Source organism: Haematobia irritans, chromosome 3, assembly GCF_050003625.1.
Source record: "Haematobia irritans isolate KBUSLIRL chromosome 3, ASM5000362v1, whole genome shotgun sequence".
NCBI lineage: Eukaryota > Metazoa > Arthropoda > Insecta > Diptera > Muscidae > Haematobia > Haematobia irritans.
Window position 1 is genome coordinate 48,796,380 of NC_134399.1, and position 13,036 is coordinate 48,809,415.

Consider the following 13,036-nt stretch of genomic DNA (forward strand, 5'->3'; position numbering starts at 1 on the left):
ACACTCGGCGTTTCCCAGATACATGTGGTATACCAAATTGTAATATTGATGTCCTCTACCAAGTTCCGTTATCATTTTTGTGTACGAAGTCCATTCCTGGCCTCAGCGCAGGAAATAGTATTCTGTCTGTTCGTCTTATATTAATTCAGTTTCTGTCGTCTCTGTGTCACCCTGTTATTTTTTCGATAACCCTGTTATCGAAAGTTAGCAACGTCCCTATCTTCACGCAGGTGAATGTTTCATATTTTAATCTCATTTTCTCAATATATTTGTTATTCCGGGTTATACAAATATGGCCAAAATACCCACATGATTTTTCCATATCGTAATCATATCCTACACACTGTAGTACCAGACTTTCTACAGAATGGCCAAATAATATATTACAACCCACAATTGACCACATATCATGGCGAGATCTAACCAATAGACTTGTAAACCACTACTGCTAAGTAACAAAAATTACACTAGTTTACAAAAAAATTGTTTTCATGCACACTCGATGAAAGTCACCTTTTCTTATGTATTTTGATCTGCTGAATTCGAAAAAATTAAAAAAAGTTATAGAACAGATTTCGAGATATCCCGCTATTTTTAGTTTTTCGCTCTTTTTTGGCTAAACAAATTATATCTTGAGTTAGAAATGTCCGATTATATCGTTGGAACATAAATGAAAGGTATTAAGGTGACGAATAATTGTCTATAATTGGTTCTGTAATAAGTTAAGTGGTTCAAAAATTATCGATGCGATAAGGCCAAATTTTCAAAAAATCGTATTTTACAATGGACCTTTTCCGCCAGAATTCTTTGAGAGAACTGAATCGTTACTTTAAAAAATATATATAATAGGGTTGTTTTCTTTTAGCACTGGATACCCTAAGCCGTGAAGGACTAAAAGAAAACAGAGTACTCGTTTATCCAGGACATCTCCAAAAATATGCAACACTGTCATCAGCAGTTCAAAAACAATCACAGAAAAGAAGTGAAATCTTGCATTTTTAATGTATGAAATGCTCCAATTAGTAATAAATATTTACTGCTGCGATTATTTATGACACTATACCACTTTGAATTTCATGTTTTTCGATAAATTAGTCACAATAAAGTGCTATTGTGAATCGATGAAGCGTCACTTTGAGTAAATTCAAAATGTTTATGAATTGTAATTAGAAAATTGCCAACTAGTCTCTACTAAAGCCTTTATGACGCAGAGACAAACATTTCTTTGTAAATATTGAATTATTGAATAAAATAAATAAAAAAATATTTTCTTTTAATCAATAATTTATAGACTTATTTAAAAATTTTATATTTTTTTAATAATAATAATTTATTTAATAATTTATGAAATGTAATTTTTTAAAATCTATTGTAGACCCCCTGAAGAAGCGATTCAATATGGCAATCGCGAAATATTGGGAAAAATAAATAAAATATTCATTAAAGACCTCGAGCTTGAAAAATCATTAATTTATTATTATAACATAAGAAGGTCGAAGAAAATCAAATAAAATAATAAAAATTATTAATATTACTCAAATTGTCATTTATTCCGAATACATATGTATCGCCCGATAAATCATAAATGCTCTTTTGTACAAATGCATTAAAATTGCTTTTGGTTTATATTTCCTACACTTTTTTACTAACATTGTGTTTCATCCCAGGACGTTAGCCGATTTAAATTTTAATTCTAGAGATTTTGCACAAAAAATTGTCTCCAAATCTTTTAAGATAAATATTTCAATATGGGAATATAAACCTTCATAATAACTCCCAACAAATTTGAGGGAGTTGAGATGGTAACACAAAGCTATCAATGCATGGTCCAAGAGGGCTTAATTAATTAAATAAATGTCTGAATTGAATTGAAATTTTGGTGTACATCGTGGTGAAGGATATAATAGTCGGCCCCGCCCGACTTCAGACTTTACTTACTTGGTTTATTATATATTTACATTCTATTAGTTATATTTATTACGAATCATACCAGCATATACTGACATTAAAATATTATTTTATTAATACGTGTAATAGGATATATAAAATTAAAGGAATATTAAAGTAAAATTACTTATTCTCATCCATTGTTTCTACCTTCCAGTTAAGTTGCTGCCGTAACGATTTTGACCTTTTTGGATTTCAATCCCTACGAATAGAAGATAATAGAAGAGTTTCCCCCCAAAGGTTAGCGTCACTGAATATTACCTCATCATAAAAAATTACACTATAAAGACGAATGAATGGGGTTTTTCTACTGGTGTTTTCTTTATGTCATATTTCCTTTATATGCCATCACGTATATTGATAGACCTATATTGTTTTGTTGAATCTCAATGACTTCCAAATAAAAACCGTGAAATGTACATACAAATTAAAAACAAATATTTTATTTTTATGAAATTGCTCAAACGTCGAAAACAGGGCTGTGGAGTCGGAGTCTGAAAATTTTGCTGGAGTCGGTGTTGTAAAAAGTTTGCTCAACTCCGACTCCGGCTAAACTAATTCTTTTTAAAACACTTCACATTTTTTAACTAAACAAGCTTTTACGCAAAATCGTTTCCATTGCGTTCTTCATTCGATAAATGTAAGCTATGAATGTAAATGAAAATCAACTTCCAATTAAGGAGGTCATTTTATGTTTCCTAGAATGTTAGACTAGCAGATAGGTTGAATTGATCCATATTAATGTCCACCATCAAAGCAATTTATTTAAAATATTTCGAACAATCAATTTTATTTTTTTAAATTTTATTTTAAAACCATATACCTATATACATATGGCGAATATTGCCAGAATTTTTTTTTTTTTCAAACATTTATTTCTATAGAAAATTTTGTAAAACTTTATTTCTATAGAAAATTTTGCAAAATTGTATTTCTACAGACAATGTTGCTAAATTTTATTTACTTTATAATTTTTTTTTTTCAAAATATTGTTTATATTGATAATTTTTTCAAAAATTTATTTCTATAGAAAATTTTGTCAAAATTTTATATCTATAGAAATTTTTCTATAAAAAATATTCTTAGGGCCAGTTTCTCATTGTCTTGTTGTTATTTATCGTGTCGATAAAACAGCTGATCCCATACAAAAATTTTACTAACCGGAGGTCTATCCACCGGTTAAAATTAATCGGAGGATGAGAAACTGGCCATTATATTCTTTATTTCTATACATATTTTGGTCAACATTTTATTTCTATAGAAAATTTTGTCAACATTTTATTTCTACAACAAATTTTCTCAAAATTTTATTTCTTTAGCAAATATAAGTAAAAAATTTGTAAAAATTACTCAAATGTTCCTATACCTCTAATACAAATATATCGACTGATGAATCATGCACCCAGAAAAAAGTGCCTTCGAAACTAAAGCTGAGTACTATGTTCAGTTTTCAAGCTGAAAACCAGCTTGTTTTCACGGTTACTTTTTTTAATGAACTAATTCAGAAATATAAAATTATTTGCAATCAATTCCTTGGATCTTTTCCATCCATTATTTGGCAAGACTCGATCAAAATATAATCGTCTTCATAATTATATTTGTACTTGTAATTTAGTGTTTTGGTGAAAAAACCGAACATAGTACTCACCTTAAAGGTGAGTATTAAGTTCGAGATAAGCCGCTAAAATCGCCATTTTTTCACGATTACTTTTCTCTAATAATACTTTTTAAGGAATACAAACTTTGTGAAAACTTGCTTTGGGCTATTCCCCAACAAGTTATAATAAAATCTGCAACAAATATGTATAATTGTATGCCTTTTTTTACTGTTTTAGTTTTCACTTTAGTGAAAAAAGTCGAACTTAATACCCACCTTAAAGGAAAAAATTTTCATCAATATAGTTTATCCATTTTATTTCCATTAAGGTAAATTTTTGTGAAAAATAATAAAATTTACTCGTTTCAGTAAAAAAATCCTAAACTGTAAGCAGTTAGGAATAGTTCATTAACTAGAATAAGGCATGGAATTTTACTCATACTATTTTCTTCGCTGGGTATAAGAATTTACTACTGAAAAAGAAAATTTTATTCACCGATAACAAAGCATTCGTAAAAATAAACAAAAACCGAACTAAAACCAAGTTTCCTCAAAATTAGTAAAATTTCTTATAAAATGATAATTGCGACTTCCTTTATAATAGAAAGTTTTTCATACATACGAACAACACTTGGCATAGAAAAATATTTTAGTTCATTCGTACTAAGAAGTATGCAATCCTTTCAAAACTTAAGGAAACACACTTGTTAGAATATAGGAAATTTTCCTAAATTTCTATTGTCTACCTATAATCGATACCTGTCATCGTAATCGATGTGTTTGCGCGTGGGTGTAATCGATATATTTGCGCGTCGGTTGTTTTTTTAGTTGGAATCGCGTTGTTTTGGTATACGGAGAGATTGTTAAAAAATAATATGGTAAAATAATATAATAAATAACAAATAAAATATATAAAATATTTGTTATTTTAAATTAGTGAGAAAAATTTTCGTTTTTTAAATAAATCTATCAATGTTCGTGATAGTGTATAAAGAAAGAAAACACCAGCAGAATAACAACCCTTTCATTTGTCTTCATTTTGGAATCTTCAATTATCAGGTAATATTCAGTGACGCTAACCTTTTGCAACAAAAATGTTTTATGATTTTTTATATTTGTAGGTATTGAAATTGTAAAAGGATGACAAAATCGTTAGGCAGCAACTTATTAAAAGTGAAAAGTACAAGAAGAAGAAAAAGTGCGTTTTACAGTTGATAATATCACACGGAAATTGGAAATAGTGGAATAATAAACTAATATTTCAAAGAGATTCGATGCTGTTGATTCTTAATAAATATATTCAATATATTAATAAAACATGTCTTTTATTGAAGATAAAATTGCTTATAGAAATAAATAAAATTGTATTTAAAAACGAAGGTAAGCAGTTCTAATTATGAAGTAAAAGTTTTACCACAAATGTGTAAGATTTGTCGAAATGAATGAAAAAAATTTCAATAAAATCATTCCATATATGAATTCAAATTAGTTAAATTTTTTCATTCTGTAGTATAGTGGTATGTAAATATAGGAAAATGTTAACTAATATATGGAATGCATTATTCCTAATTTCTACGAAAATCACATCGTTCAAACAAATAAAAATGTCTTTGGCGCTATACGAAGTTCAACTTTCTTCACAATGAGTTCATTTTAACTTAAAGAAGGGGTCACTTTTTTCTGGGTGTGAATGCATTTTTGCAAAATTGTCTAAAAAATTGTAAATAAAAAATTTAAAGGATTTGAGATGCCTTCAATAGTTTTGTTCCACAATATGTAGCAGGGTATAATACAATGAGCTCCGTTCGACTTTGAACTTTCTTTACTTATCTATAAATACATATACTGAAGACTGTTGGTAGCTGCTCATATTGTAATGTGTATTTATATAATTATTTTATTTATTAAACATAGGGCAGACATTGACTTAAATTTAAAATATAGAGTTCAATTGGCATCAAATGTTTTGCACACACAAATAAATACGATAATTTATATCGATCCATTTACGAGGCTGATGAAAAATGCTGAAGTCGGAGTCGAGAAAAATTGGCTGGACTACACAGCCCTGGTCAAAACACTACCGGGTACACCGGTATGAAATGTTTTTTGTTTCATGTGATACTAATTTTCCACACATTTGAATCTTTCCCATTGTTTGTTCCCAATAAACACAGGATGAGCGTTTTTCAAATGCAACAACTATTCAGTTTGAGGGTAAATATAATTTTCAACATAAATTCAACTTGAATTGAAACAGCTCATCTTCAATATATCTTCAAATTGATTGCGAATTACTTCCAATTTGCCAAAATGTTGATGAAATCTTTGAAAAGGTGTTGAAGATAATATGAGAAAACTTTGACAAAACACTACGCTAAAATGCAACGAAAAAATCATGTGGTTTTCAATACTTATTTGTGCAACGAAGTTCGTGGTCAATTGGAAGAAATAAAAAAAATGGAAAATTTTAGACAAATAACTGAATTTACTCCAAATAGTTTATAATAATAGGTAAGTGAAAATAAAAGAACATTAAGGAAGTTACTAAATGTATCTCTCTTTGCAGAAAACTAAAATTATGGATTCTATGTTCTTGAAAACATTAAAAAGCTGACCGATGAAAAAATGTTGGACAATTGACTGTGACTGCTTCAAATAGTTTATAATAATTGGTAAGTCAATATGAAAAATTAAATCAACATTTTAGAGAAGTCACTAAATTTAAATCTTTTTGCAGAAAACTAAAATCTTTGGATGCTACATTTTTGCAAACATTAAGAAGCTGACCAATGAAAAATGAGTGGCTTATCGACAAGAAAAAGTTTCCATAAACCTTTCAAAGTGCAACCAATTAAAATTGTTAAAAACAACCAATTGTTAAAATCAACAACTTCTGGATGAAAATGTGCATCACATCGTCAGTTTAATGTGCTTTACAGACTATCAGTTATTCCGGACGACAGTGCTCGTGTCGAACATATCCCATATATTGTGCACATTATAAGTTAAGTCCGAAGGCATAATCGATACTGCTGCATTTTTATGGGATCGGTAACACATTTACCCTTGCCGACAAGTCGCATCGATCCGACATTCTTTACAAACACCGACATTCCGTCCGGAATAACTGATAGTCTGTAAAGCGCATCATTTATCACTAAATTGTCGTATCACTAAATTGGATGAACAAATGATTTCGTGCTGGATTTGTTCAACAAGTTACCATTCAAAATGTGCGCAATTAGCAGCACGCACAATTGTCAACTTACGTGAAGATAAGGGTCTACGGTGGTGCTGTGAAAAGTGCAAACATATTGATGGCGAGTTTTTTACCTTTTTTAAAAACTGTAGAGCCAGACTTGATGATATTTCGAGGGATTTTGATTTGATCTCAGATCGCTTTAAAAAATATAAAAATCTTCTTGATAATTCTTCAAACTTGGACATAGTGTTACAATCACCAACTGAAAATTCCAGAAAAAGGAAGAAATCTAAATCTAACAAGAATTCATCTAACAATGAGATTGAAACAATTTCTCCGACACTAGTTAACGCCAATAATAATATTCAGGATTCAGAGACTGTTGTCATTCCTACTAACAACGCTGAAACTGCACCTTTACCTATTCCACCTATTATTATTACCCCGTCGCATTCGAATTCACTGACCACTGGAACAGTAGTGGCACCAGCTACTGTGTTAACTGATACTAATGCATTCTTTTCTCCTTTTAATACACCTACAAATCAATCGCCTGCTGGTTCAGCTCCAAAACCTTTAAGGGTCTTACCCCCAATGAAAACCATTTTTGCTGCCCGTTTTGCTCCAGAAACAACTGAGGATGATATTCATTTCTACATAAAATCAAAACTGAATGCAAATGTAGACATTAAGGTATCTAAACTGCAATTTGTAGAGAGGAGGAACAAGTCGTCATTTAAAATTTTCGTACCTGAGGACATTTTTGACACAGTGGTCAATCCGGAATTTTGGCCTTACAGAGCTGTGGTGCATGAATTTGTTTTTAGAGATAGAGTTGCCCGTTTACCTGCACGTCCCGTTGAGCAATCAAAAAACTGAATAAAACCCTGTCTGATACAAATTTTACTTTAGTTTATCAGAATGTTAGGGGACTTAACACAAAATTATGCAACCATATACGGATAGCTTTGGCTTTGATTATGATTTGATTATATTTACTGAAACCTGGCTTCAAAGTAATATCTTAAATACTGAAATCTTATGCGACAAGTACCAAATTTATAGATGTGACCGCACAAATGGTTTGAAGAAATCTGGTGGCGGCGTCCTAATTGCTGTTTCTTCGCAATTTGCTTCATCAAAAATTGATATTCTAAATGAACTTCAAATTGAATATTTAGGAGTGAAAATAAGGTGCGGCCATAATTCATTGTTTGTGACTTGCTCCTATATTCCTCCTGGTTCTTGTAACGATGTTTATAATGCTCATTTGACTGCTATCCAATCGGTCCTATCTACTGTGAGATCCTCTGATTTGATTGTTTTGTCTGGTGATTTTAACATTCCATCTATTACATGGAAATATTGTGAGGAAATGAATTACTCCGTACCAATGCTAAGAAATGGATATCAATCTGAATTTGTTGAAAACTTGTTAAAAGATGGTCTTTTTCAAATTAGCAACATACAAAATTTGAAAAATAAACTACTTGATTTATTTTTTACAAATGAACTAAAAGATGTGTTTTTATCACGCGTCAATGCCGTCGTAAATCCTGAAGATGTTCATCATCCCACTGTCTGTATGAATATAAATATGTCTTTTTCGAGATCTATGCGAAAAAAACTCGTATTGAAAACTGATAAAATATTCTCTTTTAATAGAACTGATTACGAAAAACTGAACTCATTACTATTAAATGTGGATTGGAATAAAATCTTACCAGCGAGAAATCTTGATGAATCAATAAATACATTTTATGAAACTTTGAATTCATTCATTGCCCAATATGTTCCATTAATTCGAATAACTTCTCACACTGGTCCACCTTGGAATGACAGTAAATTACGTAACTTGAAGAATAGAAAGAATAAACTTTATAAAAAGTATAAAAAATCTGGATCTGTGACTGACTACGCAAACTACTCAATTGCTCGTTCAGAATACAACCTGTGGAATGAACAATCCTATAACAATTATTTATCGAAAATTAAAAATGAACTGAAGCTTAATCCAAAGTCATTTTACAGATTTGTTAATTCTAAACGTCAATCAAATGTGTATCCAAGAACCCTTCACTATGGTGCTGTTGAAGGGGATGATAATGAATCTATATGTAATTTGTTTTCAAAGTTCTTTGCAACAACTTACTGCCATAAGGATTTCAAGCAATCTGATGCGTACCCATATAAGATACAGGAATATTCGACATTCACTACTCCATTTATTTCTCCTGATATTGTGATGAGTTATATGGAAAAGATAAAATGTTCATATCGCCCGGGCCCTGATGGGATTCCCAGTAACATCCTCAAATATTGTGCTCATTCTCTTTCGACTGCTCTTTCATTTCTGTTTAATGAATCTTTGCGCACAGGTCTCTTTCCTACGTTGTGGAAGAATTCATTTATCATTCCGCTATTTAAAAATGGAAGCAAGTCAGATATTACGAATTATAGAGGCATTGCTAAATTAAGTGCTATTCCAAAACTGTTGGAGAAAATTATTTCTAATAGTTTGAATCATCAAGTCTCCTCTCTTCTATCGCCTAAACAACACGGCTTCCGTAAATCTTGTTCGACCATAACAAATATCTTGGAATTGACTACAATGGTTAATGAAGGCTTTAGAGATCGTTTACAGACTGATGTCATTTATACTGCTTTTAGTAAGGCGTTTGACAAAGTAAACCATTCACTTTTACTGTACAAACTGCATCGCATGGGCTTCAGTGAATTAATGGTATCCTGGTTTGAAAGTTATCTAAAGAATCGTACACAATTTGTAGTATTTGATAACATTATTTCAAAATCAATACATGTGCCTTCTGGTGTTCCACAAGGCAGTCATCTTGGCCCTCTATTGTTCTGCTTATTTATAAATGACCTTCCATCAGCCATTAAATATGGTTACACTCTCATGTATGCTGACGATGTTAAAATTATAAAGGTTATTCGGAATAGTGATGACCAATCCTTACTCCAATCTGATCTGAATAGCATGTACAGATGGTGCTCATCAAATATGATGGAACTGAACATAAGGAAATGCAAGCATATCTCTTTTTATAGATTAAATTATATCGACACGAATTATAACTTGAATGGCACAACGCTTGAAACTGTTGAATCCTTTAAAGATCTTGGAATACTTTTGGATCGTAGGCTAAATTTTAGATCTCACATTTCTATGACTGTAAATAAGGCCTATGGATCATTTGGATTTGTCAAGCGCTGGAGTAAGGAATTTTCTGACCCATTTGTTACAAGAAACTTATATACTTCACTTGTGCGTCCTATCCTGGAATATGGATCTGTAATTTGGGACCCACAGTACCAAATTCATTGCAATCGTATTGAATCTGTTCAGAAACAATTTTTACTGTTTTGTTTACGTCGGAATAACTGGACACCTCAAACCTTGCCGTCTTACAAAGAAAGACTATCGCTCATCAAATTACCTACACTGAAAAGTAGACGTACCATGCTGAATATCTGTTTTATGGTTGATTTAATTAACGGAAGATTTAAATCTGACTTCCTTATTAACAGCATATCATTCAATGTACCCTTTAGACCTACCCGCAACTTTGAACTGCTCCACATTGAATACTTTCGAACGAACTTTGAAAACAACGATCCACTTCGCCGTCTTTGTAAAGAATTCAATAAATTTTATTATTATCTTGATTTGTCAGAAGAGAAATACAATGTAAAGAAAAAGATAACATTATTATTAAATACTTGATATATTAACAAACGATATGTATATAATGTAATATATTACTGTTAGTCTGTAAGGGTTTAATCCATAGATGAAAATAATAAAAAAAAAAATTATCAGTTTAAAATGGATATTTTGTGAATTCCTTGTGCTGGAAATCTATTCTAAAGGTGGGTACTATGTTTGTTGGCACGAAAAAAACTTCACTTAACCATTCTTTCGCGTTGAAAAATGAGAGTGTTGACAATAGATTTCGAACGAAGAAAACAGCTATTTTGGAGCTATTCTGCGTTTATTTCTCAGCAATTTAATTGACAACAGCGCCAAACGTCATAATATTTTTACGTATACATACGCAGCAGCTGATTGTTTCCATACACGCATTCATAATAATTTTTTTGAAGTGTTTTTCTACCAGTTTTTGAATTGTTTTGAATCAAATCTCACAAAGCACTGGACAATAATAATCCAAATGGATTCCGTCAATTTGTTATGCAAACTTTTACATCCGAAGCAATTGACAATCCGTTCAGCAACAAACTTAATTCAGTAACAAAACAATTGGTGAAAACCCCTACTCGTTCATTGGAATATACAAAGAAGACACATAAGGAACAAAATCATCATAGTTTGAATAAAGTCGAATATCTTAAAATCGTCGTTATCACACCACCATGGAAAGACAAATGCGTGTGAGAATTTTCAAGCAAAATTTAAAAATCATACAGGATTTGAATGCAAATGAGCGTGGTAGTGCCTAATATGGTATCACTGAATTTGCTGATTTGACCAGTACCGAATATAAACAACGTACCGGAATGTGGCAACGAGATGAGGGTAATGCTGCTTTAACCCCTAAAACTGAAATTCCAGACATTGAATTGCCCAAAGAATTCGATTGGAGAGAAAAGGTCAATGTGGCTCTTGCTGGGCTTTTAGTGTTACCGGCAATGTCGAAGATTTGCATGATGTCAGGACTGATAAACTGGAACAATATTCCGAGCAGGAATTATTAGATTGTGATACAACAGATTCAGCTTATAATGGTGGTTTGCCCGATAAAGCTTATGATGCCATTGAGAAAATTGGAGGTTTAGGACTTGAACTTGAAATGAATTTCCCTTCATGCACGCAAAGAACAATGCCGCTCCAATACATCGAAAATCCATGTTAAAGTCAAAGGTCATGTTGATTTACCCAAAAACTCATACATGTGGTGGCTGTCTGTACAACTCTTTCAAAGGTTTTTGTGCAGCCATCATGGAAATTCAAACCATACCATTTCTCATACTTAATACCACCACTCCATACCCAATAAATTTTCACGCGGTCCAGCACGTTCTATTTTCAAATTTTAATGCTGTTTTATGACACCAACAGGAAGGAAATCGAATTATCAATGCAAAAGTGTTTACAAATAATGTTTAAGATATTTAGGGCCAGTTTCTCAATGTCTTGTTATTAGTTGTCGTGTCGATAAAACAGCTGATCCCATACAAAAATTTTACTAACCGGAGGTCTATCCACCGGTTAAAATTAATCGGAGGATGAGAAACTGGCCATTAATGTTTTGTTCTTATTTGTTGATATGTTAAATAAGATTATTATTTTTCAATTGGTATTGTAGTGTATGATGTAGTGAAGTGTATTATTATATATTTTATTTTGACGAAAATGAATAAATTAAGGCCGGTATGCACCTCTAGCGAAATTTTCGGTAGCAAAAATTTATTTAAGTCTACAACAAAAAAACAGAGCTGTGTACATAAATTTTAAACCAGCTAATCGCTTTTAAAAATTGTTAATATATGTTCTTACGAAATTGAACGCTACCGAAAATTTCGTTAGCATAAATAACAATGAATTTCTTATGGGGCTGAAATTTTTCGCTAGAGGTGCATACCGGCCTTTATACAAAATTCATAGAATTTTGGCTTTGACTTTCAATTTGAAGTGGGGATAGCATTCATACAAATTTTGATTGAAAAGTATTTGCAACGATGTTAATTTTTAATTTGACTCGCATCAAAAATTGTTTGAGAAATTATTGAGTAGCGATGCATTTCAATTTGAGGATAACCCTTGAGACATTATTGCTAATGTGTTGAAATTTACTGTTGAGGGTAATGTCTCTTTTTGTTGAGAACGCGATATTCTCAACTTGTATATTACACTAATCCTTTGAAAAAATGTTTGAAGAATTGTTGAAATTTAGCATTTTTCAAACGTTTGTGTTTATTGGGTTGGGCAAAATTTAAAATTCCTACCATTTGTTTTGACTCAAAGTGTCATCTCCATTCAATATCAGCATCTTCAAACTTTTTTGTTGATCTTCCACGTTCTTCATTTCTCACATCACAATCTTTATTTCTGTTCAACTATTGGAGAACTCCTACGCTTTGAGTTTTTAAGCAGTTCTCCCGTACATATGTTCTTGTTTAACAATGGCACCACGTTTAGAACCATACGAGACCATGGATCATGAGAACGCTCGTTGTAAACCTCTGAATTAAATGCCTTAAAAGAAGATACGAGACTGGAATCGACTTTTCTTAAGAATAAC

The 13,036-nt window shown here is 31.4% G+C and overlaps 1 protein-coding gene, 1 long non-coding RNA gene and 1 pseudogene across 2 annotated transcripts; all 3 read left to right on the forward strand.

Annotated features, from left to right (window-relative positions):
• The first annotated feature begins 236 nt into the window (after positions 1-236).
• Positions 237-2,385, forward strand: LOC142231388 (uncharacterized). The gene is made up of 2 exons (XR_012720806.1): positions 237-434; positions 2,105-2,385. It is a non-coding gene; the product is annotated as an uncharacterized LOC142231388 (long non-coding RNA).
• A 3,480-nt stretch (positions 2,386-5,865) lies between these two features.
• On the forward strand, positions 5,866-7,822 carry LOC142230098 (uncharacterized). Its single transcript, XM_075300735.1, has 3 exons — positions 5,866-6,058; positions 6,158-6,219; positions 6,285-7,822. The coding sequence occupies exon 3, from the start codon at positions 6,738-6,740 to the stop codon at positions 7,626-7,628; it is 891 nt and encodes a 296-aa protein (XP_075156850.1). The 5' UTR covers positions 5,866-6,058; positions 6,158-6,219; positions 6,285-6,737; the 3' UTR covers positions 7,629-7,822.
• Positions 7,823-10,830: 3,008 nt separating this feature from the next.
• Positions 10,831-12,401, forward strand: LOC142231573 (cathepsin F-like; annotated as a pseudogene).
• Positions 12,402-13,036: the final 635 nt, after the last annotated feature.

Excerpts from the sequence above, each read along its gene's own strand:
- LOC142230098 (XM_075300735.1), top strand. The coding sequence starts at position 6,738 with ATGATTTCGTGCTGGATTTGTTCAACAAGTTACCATTCAAAATGTGCG.